Source organism: Cryptomeria japonica, chromosome 4 (assembly GCF_030272615.1).
Source record: "Cryptomeria japonica chromosome 4, Sugi_1.0, whole genome shotgun sequence".
In the NCBI taxonomy this organism is placed as follows: Eukaryota; Viridiplantae; Streptophyta; class Pinopsida; order Cupressales; family Cupressaceae; genus Cryptomeria; species Cryptomeria japonica.
This window is the reverse complement of record NC_081408.1, coordinates 460,754,056-460,763,752: the sequence shown is the minus strand read 5'-3', so window position 1 is coordinate 460,763,752 and position 9,697 is coordinate 460,754,056. Positions and strand designations below refer to the sequence as shown.

General features: G+C 35.5%; 1 protein-coding gene across 1 annotated transcript; it reads right to left on the bottom strand.

The window, feature by feature from the left end:
* Window positions 1–2,005: 2,005 nt before the first annotated feature.
* Window positions 2,006–9,155, bottom strand: LOC131077360 (uncharacterized). The gene is made up of 2 exons (XM_058014845.2): window positions 8,274–9,155; window positions 2,006–2,623 (listed from the first exon to the last, which is right to left on the bottom strand). The coding sequence occupies exons 1-2, from the start codon at window positions 8,409–8,411 to the stop codon at window positions 2,021–2,023; spliced, it is 741 nt and encodes a 246-aa protein (XP_057870828.2). The 5' UTR covers window positions 8,412–9,155; the 3' UTR covers window positions 2,006–2,020.
* Window positions 9,156–9,697: the final 542 nt, after the last annotated feature.

The window sequence follows — 9,697 nt, the reverse complement described above, 5'->3', positions numbered from 1 at the left end:
ACGTGAAAAATGGAAGAAGAGGCATTTAGAACCAGTTAAAGTCAGTTGGACCGATCGGAATGACAATAAAAAGGTGCACATGCGTCTGTTTAGGGCAGCAGTATTATTGGTTCAACATTTGTTGTTTAAGTGATTACAAGTTGCTTGCTGTTTTGGCTGCCATGTCAGAAAATAGCAGCAGATTTGATATTAGGGTTTTGCAGTTGTAAATGGCCATATACAGCCAACTGTTTTAACCTTATTCATGTAGATTTGTGGCTGCACTTTCCATATGTTAGTCATCAGTTTTGCCAGTTCATTGAAAGCGTTGTCATATCTTCATTCAAGGGTTTTGACCATATTTATGAATTTTTCAGCACCCCAGGCAATGGTTTTTCTAGTTTGCTGATTGAAACAGACAGAGTTTCAGATTCAAGTGTTTGGTATCTTGTCATTCTAGGGTTTCATCTTCAGTTTTTAGTCTTTTCAAAACCCTAGAAAGCATCATAATTGAGTCACCTAGATGGACTGATGAGGTCGTCAATAGATTTGCAGTGGTTAGGGTTTCAAAGGATTCACCATGTTTTAGAGTGAGAAACTGCTTTATAATCACAATGGAATAAACTACTAGTCTTGGCTGTGGCTATTTCTAAAGCATGCTATTCCGATGATTCTATTTCTAGATAGAAAATCATGGCCTATTTTGAAGTCACTTTAATTAATTATTTAATTTCTTTAAGATCAGCTTTTCTGTAAGAGTTTAGTTCTTTCCTTCTTTTTCAGGAGTTTTTAAGTGTTTTGCTTTAAAACAGTGATTTTTGGGATAAAACATTGATTATTCTGAAGTCCTAAATTTTTTTCATCTTGTAACCTTATAAATAAGTGTTTTAACTTTTAAGCATAGAAACTCTTAATGATAGTTAATGCAAAAGCTTATGCTACCAAAATATTAATCCATATGTTATCTAAAATCTTTGTGTTTGCTTTATGTTCATAATTTCATGATTTGAATTATAGCTAGATGATCATACTGAGTCAAGCTTTGTATTGAAGATGTTCATCCAGATAGATTGTCGCTTTGTTCAATTTCTAGAACCACGTGTTGTTATTTATCCTAGTTGTTATTCCTTCCAAAATCTTTTTTGTGTTGAATTGTTGGTCTCTACTTTAGCTAATAGGTAGGTGTTACCATTTGTGTGCTTACAATTAGATGTTTTCATTCCTGAATCTGAAAATCTCACTTGTGAGATGAGTCGTTACCAGTCTTGTGCTCATACCTGAGGCAAAAAGACAACCATTAGCTATTTCCATCTCTGCAAAACCTCCCAAAAGAAATATTGCATAGCGTTTATAACTGTATATTTTGTCCATATCTTAATCTTTAGGGTAGTTTTAGCTCTTGTTGGGACTTGGGTGATATTCACCTACAAAGGGTCCATAGGGGGAAGACCTTGTCTGCAGTCTTCTTCGCAATAATGTGCAGTGAGTTTTCAAATTTTGTGATACAGTTGCCATGGTGATTTACACATGACATTGATGTTGCAGATGTTGCAGTACATAATATATGTTGTTTCACACACAGTGATGTTGTGACAACCACCGCAAGGTACTTGGAAGAACTCATAACTGCATTTAATGAAGTGTTTGTTGGAGCATAATCAGTGATGTAGGAGCACATGCAATAGAACTAGTGAACATGCAGCAAGATCTGAAAGAAGGATAATGTTCAGAAAGATAGCACTAGATAGTGCAAGCAATCGTGAGCAATGCTATGTTGGTGTGAGTTACTGCAAGCGAGGAGCTGGTAGTAGTGGTTATACCAGTAACATGTATATGTATAGAGAATGTAAAGGTTGTAGCTATTCATTCATTCTGTGCAACAATGACAGATTATACATGGTGATTTGGTATCATGATGTATGATCTGACTGTCCAAGTAAAACCAAGTACAAATGGGTGCCCAGCAAGCACACAACTAAGTAATTGAAGATAAGCAACTACATTGAGCTAAAGTGCCTCCTTTTTCCATCAGTTTTCTACGTCAAAAGTACTTATCAGAAACATAGAGAAAGAATAGATAGAAATAGGAACCTGCTTGTTCCTTGACGACTGAAAATGCCAGCTTCTTAAGTTTATTTTGTTCATTGATTGCTGTTCTATTTGAAGTATCCCCAGCATCTACAATAAATCCAACTGGCCTCTTACTTGAGCCTGTTATTTTATTTTGCCTGGCATACTCTTGGGGTCCTTCCAGGAAGTTGTCAAATCCAATGACATCTTTTTCAAGAATAGACCAAACACCTTTTGTTATCGAACCAAAAGTAAGGATGCACCTCTCATATGTAGCATCAGCTACAAATACGGCAACTTTTGATACTGGAAAAGTCTTTGCATTCGACATAGTTCTTGGAGAATTCAATGCTTCGCAAATTTCACAGGCTTCCTTAACCATTTTCTCAGTTATTGTAGCTTGCGGAACAATTTCTGATACCGAAAAATTAGTGCCCCTCAAGATTCCCATGTATGATAAAAGTTTTTGACACCTGATTACAGCCATCTTGCAGAAAGTGAAAGCATCAAGAAATTCAAGTTCTGGAAATTGTTTTCGATGGTAATAATTGTACAGCAATACAATTGCCTGCATCTGATCCAGACAAAGAACTAATTAATACGATGAACATCTACCACACCATCAATCAAAGAATAACAATAAGTTTATTTGTCGACATATTCATATTTATATGACATGCATAACCCCGTTTTCAATAAAGTCCCAATGTTGCTATGTTACTATATGCAACTACAAAATAAAAGAGCTTGAAAAGAATATCTTACAATATAACATACAAATATATATGTAGACATGCATACATAACTACGAATTCACAAATCAAAATGTAAAGTTTTTTAAATAGAAATATCATTTTTTAATCTTTTGCAAAGGAAAAGCAACTTCTATCTTATTAAGCAACTACAATATGGTCTTAATTTTCAGATTGGTCTTAATTTTCAGATAGCATTCATCTTATCTATCTATACATAATACGGAATTACGGAGACCTCATCTCCAGTACAAATGCATAGAATTAATGTGAATAATCTTAATCTACAAGTTCAGTAGTCCAGTAGAAGCACAAAGCTTGGGAGCACACAAGTCTACTGAGATTTTGGTGTACTAAGTCACTAGTATGAAAACCAACAGCTTCAACATTAAGGTTCAAATCTGCGAACACAATGGATCAACGAGGACACAATGTTCATGATCACAATGACCTTGTAAAAATTTAAACCTTGATGACTATAACAACAATACCAATTTAACATCACTATAATGTGTTGTGAGTTCTGCACACACACCCCGTCTGAGACAAGTCCCCCCCCCCCCCCAGTTTTGCCCTTGGTTTGCCCAGCCGAGAGAGAGATGGCAGGCTGTGTCATTTCAAAATAAACCCCGCCTTAAACAAATCCGCTCATCTTAATTAAAAATCCCGAAGTTTGCAGAGGGCAAATAAGGTAATGAAAGGCCTGCATCTTTTCTAAAAATCGCGAATTTAGTCAAGGGTAAGAATCGTACTGAGAATGGCCGAGTTTCGTTGGCAACGAAAGAATCATAGAATCGCACAAGTCAGAAGGCAAAGGTCGTGCATTTCTCACTCAGCATTTTGAGGATTGAACAAACTTTGCCCATTTCATCAAACATGGCCGAATTTCCACTTAAGGCATCGTGCGATTAAAGAAAAAGTTTGGTGAAAAGCATATCGCGGGGAGAGCAAAGTCGCATGAGATCACATTTTAACCCAAACAACCGAGTTCGGCTATTTTGCTAAGTTCGCCAGCTAGCAGAAACTCAACACAAAATCGCACATTTTCATTAAAATGTCTGATTTTGATAAAAGTGGGCATTTTGAAGGTTAAAAATTTGCAAGCATTAAGTTCACACATTTTCATTAAGATGTCTGAATTTCATTTAGAAGGGGGTCGAGTTTTATAAGGAGCATTAAAATAAAATAAGGTTTGGCATCCAAAGCAAATCACATTTCACTTAATAAGGCCGAGTTTAACATTAGACGTCTAAATTCTTGCTTTTTTTCTCTAAAATGGCCAAGTTTGCTAGTTGTAAGGGAGGGGCGTTTAAAATGGAATCTCACATGGCAAATAAAATCGCACATTTTAAGGTAAAGGGCGAATTTCGTGTTTAAGTGAAAAGGGGTGCTTTAAGTATCAACCTAAAGTCGCCCATTCTAAGCAAAGTGGCCGAATTTACAACTTAAGAGAAGGGCGCTTTAAAGTTTGAAAATTGCCAACCAAAAGTCGTACATTTCATCAAACATGGCCAAGTTTTGTTTTTAAAACTAAGTGAAAAGAGCGAAATAAAACCTAAGTGCGGTTTTTATTTTGCAAGGGCAAGAAGTTCGCTCATTTTAACCAAACTGGCCGAGTTTGCTAGTGATAAGTCAAGAGAAGTTCGCTTAAAACCCTAATTTTGCAGAGGGGGGTTTATATTGTTTTAAAGGCAAAACATCTTTCATCTTCGCCGAAACAAGGCCCGACATTGCCTTAAAAATTTAATATTTGTTAAATTTATTTAATTTTGCAAGGTGCTTAATTCAAGTTGAAATGGATTGTTTGCAGATCACGATCAACGCTGGGAAGCGAAAATGCAATGCATAGTATCAAGATGACAACCCCGAGCGATGCCAATGAAGAACGCACTGCAAAGCGTAAAACAAAGCACGAGGAAGCGCACCACCACCTGAACCACAGAGTTGAGATTCACCCTCAAGACCAAAGACAAAGAACACTCAAAATGATACAAGTGTATACATTCTCCAAGATGCACAACTAAAATTAATTCCAGAAAATCAGTTTAAAATTGAACTGCTTTATTGTAAAAGGACTGCCTGGACTGCCTGTGGGCCCCATCTAATGTATTTAAAATGAAGGGACACAAGTCAGTTATTTTTAACTACCAGATTGACCTGAATTGATACCAAACAATTGCAGGTAGTTGATAAAGTGGTTGGGAGGACAACTGAAAGTAATTAGGCATAGGTTAAAGCTGCAAAGTTTCTAGAAGGCAAATCAAGGCCCTTGGAGGTAGTCAATCCTGGCCTTTTATTCAAATTGTAAACTCTATAAAAGGCAAAGGCATTTCTCTTGTAAAGGGTTAGATGTTAGAAGGTTGGATTTCAGTAGTTAGATTTTTAGGAGTTAGAAATTAGATAGATCTTAGCAGTTAGCAGAGTAGAATAGAATAGAGCTGTTGTAAGAAATTGTTGTAATGACAGCCAAAATCAATATATGAACATTGAATCTGGTGTTTGTTATTTTGGTTTTATTCTGTTTGCACGGTTTCCTTTTCAGCTGGTTAATTAGAGTTTAGTGGTTCTAATGGCAAAGTGTCGGGGGGTATTTCATGCATTTCAGGTTTACACAATTGGGGACCTACTGATTGTAGGTCATCGTGCATGATTAGTTTGAACCCAAAAATGTGCCTAGTTCAACTGTGACTATTTGTCTCAGGCTGCGCCAGAATTGGATGCCTCGATGAATCCCCATAGTCTGAAAATCCATTTATCCTTTGGAGCTTGCACCATTCTTGTCAAGTTGTGAGGATGTCTCTGGCGAAACAAGAATTGGTTTATCGAAATCTGTCTACCCGTTGCATTAACTGTTATTGTCACTATCCTTAGGTCTCCTAAATTCTTCTCTTTTGCTTTTATTTCCCAACTTGAGAATCACAGCATCGTCAAATGCAGACCAGCTTGTTATAAACGTAAGCCCCCTTGTGTTACCAGCAAAACACATCAAACCATTGAGTTATCTCGAAGTCATGACCTGACATTTGGAACCTTGAGATTGTCCTCTTTGTTCACTTAAAACAGCATTAGGGATTCCTTAAGCAAGAGAGGATAGGATACTCAGCATTCTATTCTGCGTTTACCAGAGAGAGTTGGGAATCCAACTTTAGCCACGTCAACACTATGAACAACAGATAACATTCATTTTTTATTTTAAAAGTTTAAAATATTAAAAATTTAAAACAGAAAAATATGGGCATAAAACAAAACAAAGTGCATCTCAACAAATAAATAACCTATACATTATAAAGAATTCAATTTTCAAATGACAAATTTCTTTCACAACGAAAGTTGGCAAAATAACAAGACTTCAATGACATTATCTATAGTAGTTAAGTAAGAGAGCAGTTTGCTTTAGCATCTCTGTTTTAGGTTCTCATTTAAGTTGTCTCAGTTGAAAGTCTAATACTTCTTGTCATAGCTGGGATAGTAGAACCTTTGATTCTCTATTTCGGCTTTTATATTCAGTTCTGATACTTGTTGCATTTTTATTAAATCTTGGAGAGCAACTTGTTAAGCTTTCTTTTCAGTTCCTACTATCTTACCTTGTGGCCTCCAAGGCTTTTGGGTTTTGCTATATAGTTCAAGTTTCTTCAGCGATCCCTTGGCCTGTTGGCTATATCAACCTATTTATCTACATGTATACTGTGTATATATAGTATATACACATATTTGAATGTGGGTGTGTATTAAAATTCAGAATAAATAAATAATAGTAAGAACTGTAAGTGATAAAGCCTGATTATAAATTTTGTGCAATGATTAAAACTCTTTATATCATAGCATTTTCATGATAGAATTACTCACATATCACATCTATTATTCGTGGCCTTATGGTGGATCCACAGTATTCATACTGAAGAGTTTAACTGGCACAAATAATAGGTTGTTACTATAAATAAACAGGCAAGTGAAGAAATTATCCACTGCCATTCAAATGGCAAGAATCACATAGTTGAAAATTGAACAAACTCGTGATATTGAGTAAATGTACTGTATGAGAATCCAACTTGAAACAGCGTCTGTTTAAAAAATTAAGCTTCAAGTCTATTGGTGCAGCACTCTATGAATGAACACAAATGTCACCCTCAACTTGTCTGTATGCAATATTAAGTTCTTCATTTTATTGAATAAACTTCTAAAACCTTTTTTACTGACAAGTTTATTGTGTACGCCATTGAATGTAGCTGTGAAGAGATAACATATATTGTTTAGGTGCCAATACCATTGACCATCATCAGAATGGCCCATCCTTCAATGAGATATCTAAGGAAAACCGAGCTTCAAACCTCCATATAATACTTGCATCCGTCCCTGAAATGAATACACATCAAAGAGTCTTTTTAAGCATGGAGGATAACAAAGACGAAGCCCATATAAAACTATTATAACGAGTTATTACTTATTATATACTCTTTTTGGCACACATGCTCGTAGACTTGATGCAGCTTTGTCAGTTATTGTTAATCTGCCACAGCATTTTTTCTCACTCATTGAACCCAACTGCTAGCTGCCTATTCCAAGAATCTAAATTTTCTAGGAGGCTTTACTTAATTTTCTATGCATCATTATCCTTTTGTCCACGTGAAAAGTATACCCTCCTTCACACGGAGACGGAGAGCTTTCCCATCCAAGCCACAATATACATAATGCTTGTCCATAAAAATATTCATTACTTAGGACAGGTATCTGAAAGGATTACGAGTTGATAACTAGCAAACACTTTTGGAAATCTCAGCAACCAAAAATTCTATATAGATAAATAAATTTTGCAATAGACTTTTAAACCTAGGCCACTCCTCCTCCTGCAGATAATACAAGGATGTTAAAATTAAGAAGATTTCAAAACAAATGGGCTTGTCTCTACTGATGAGAGAAGAAACGTTTTCAATGCATATCATATTTGAACACTATTCTGAAATTAGAAAACAGAGTATGTACATTACTTAGGACAGGTATCTGAAAGGATTACGAGTTGACAACTAGCAAACACTTTTGGAAATCTCAGCAACCAAAATTTCTATATAGATAAATAAATTTTGCAATAGACTTTTAAATGTAGGCCGGTCTTCTCCGTGCAAACCATGAATAGAGGTTAAAAACACAAATATTGAAAAACAAATATGTTAGTAAAGACATTTTGCAATAGGACTTTTTTTTTCAACCTAGACCACTCCTCCTCCTGCAGATAATACAAGGATGTTAAAATTAACAAGATTTCAAAACAAATGGGCTTGTCTCTACTGATGAGAGAAGAAACGTTTCCAATGCATATCATATTTGAACACTATTCTGAAATTAGAAAACAGAGTATGCACATTATATTCAAGAAAAATAAACCCAAAACATAGAATATTAGCAAAAGCTGAGAAACAGGTGTAAATTAAGAAGAAACCGATAAAAGCACACCATTAGTCATAATAATAATGATACCTGCTCGGCAACCTCTTGTTGGGCAACAGGAGATGGATCTTCAATACGGCCATATTTCTCGAGGATAGGCTCCACCAGTAACTCCATGAAAGCATGAATGCTGTGTTCCTTGGATGGCATCTCCCCATAGAACTCCATCAAGAAAACAATTAGCTTAAGCTGTTTCAACCACTGAATTACTGAACTACAGGGCACTTCCAAGAGGGCAGTTAATACTAAAGCATTCCCCTTGTGCCCAAGTCCAATGCTAATGCCAACTACCCAGATGATAACCTTAAAATGCTGAATTACAGGACGCTTCCAAGAAGGAAACGAATATTAAAGCATTCCCCTTCTGCCCAAGTCCAATACTAATGTCAACTACCCAGATGGTGATAACTTTGGACACCCAGTTTTAGCAAGCTTGGGGCAACACTTTATGGCATTTTTAGGTTCTGCGTTGTACACTGCAGCAGCTCTGAATACGACCTGACCTGCTGAAGTTGTACATCAAATCATCTTTGATATTATTTGTTCAGTGTACCAAATAATGTGCGAACGCGTGTTGTACTATGAGAGCTCCCAGAAGATATTAGACGGCAAGGACTTCAATTCATGATGGTAAGACTGCGTTTAATTTGTTTTCCTTATCACAATTTTCTGAAGACAATATTATATCAAAGGTCAAATGTTGGGAGTGTGCCGGAACCAATAAATTTATATTTAATCTTTCATTTTTTGGTTCTTTAAACTGGTTTTGAGCAAAAAATTTGATTGGGTTAACCATCATAAAAAAAAAAAATTGCAGCGTCGACCGTCAATTCTGTTACCCCCACTTGTGTTTATATAGAGTGTATTTAAGTACTTCACCACCTTTCGCACATGAAAAACTAGCGCGAAGCGTGAGAGATCATCTCCAACCTTGTTTATGATGAAGCTGTCATTATCAATATCATCCAGATCAATAATTTTGATTTCATTTGATATGGTGATCATATTTTCCATCATGAGTTGATCTTTGACTGATAGGTATATTTTCGTCGAGAGTTGATTGCAGAAATTTTAATTTTTTTAATATTTAAATTCTATTATATTTTCTTCATTGATCAGCTTAGAATTCTCACCAATTTCTATGTGAGAACATATAGTATAATTTATTCAACAAGGAACATATAGAGAGGCTGGGTTCACTCATCATCCACTTGCATAGGCTGCTCTTCAGAAATTGGATTGGAGAGGTTGTTTCATAGACTATTTTTGATTTGATGAACTTTAAAATTCTTTCTTTCTTTCTTTTAAACTTTTTAATAATGATGTTGTTTTTTTAGTGAAAAGTGTTGTTTATATTAATTTATATAAGATAAAGTATTGTTAACCATTGTAAAGGAAAGCAAAGCTTTTTTTTAAAGTAATTTGGGTTAATTTTATTAAAAATGAGGATAATT

Bases quoted from the DNA above. Each gene is read 5' to 3' on its own strand.
- LOC131077360 (XM_058014845.2), bottom strand. From the start codon at position 8,411: ATGGAGTTCTATGGGGAGATGCCATCCAAGGAACACAGCATTCATGCT. The intron at 2,624-8,273 runs GTATCATTATTA...TGTCTGGATCAG, and splicing joins AACAAGAGGTTGCCGAGCAG to ATGCAGGCAATTGTATTGCT.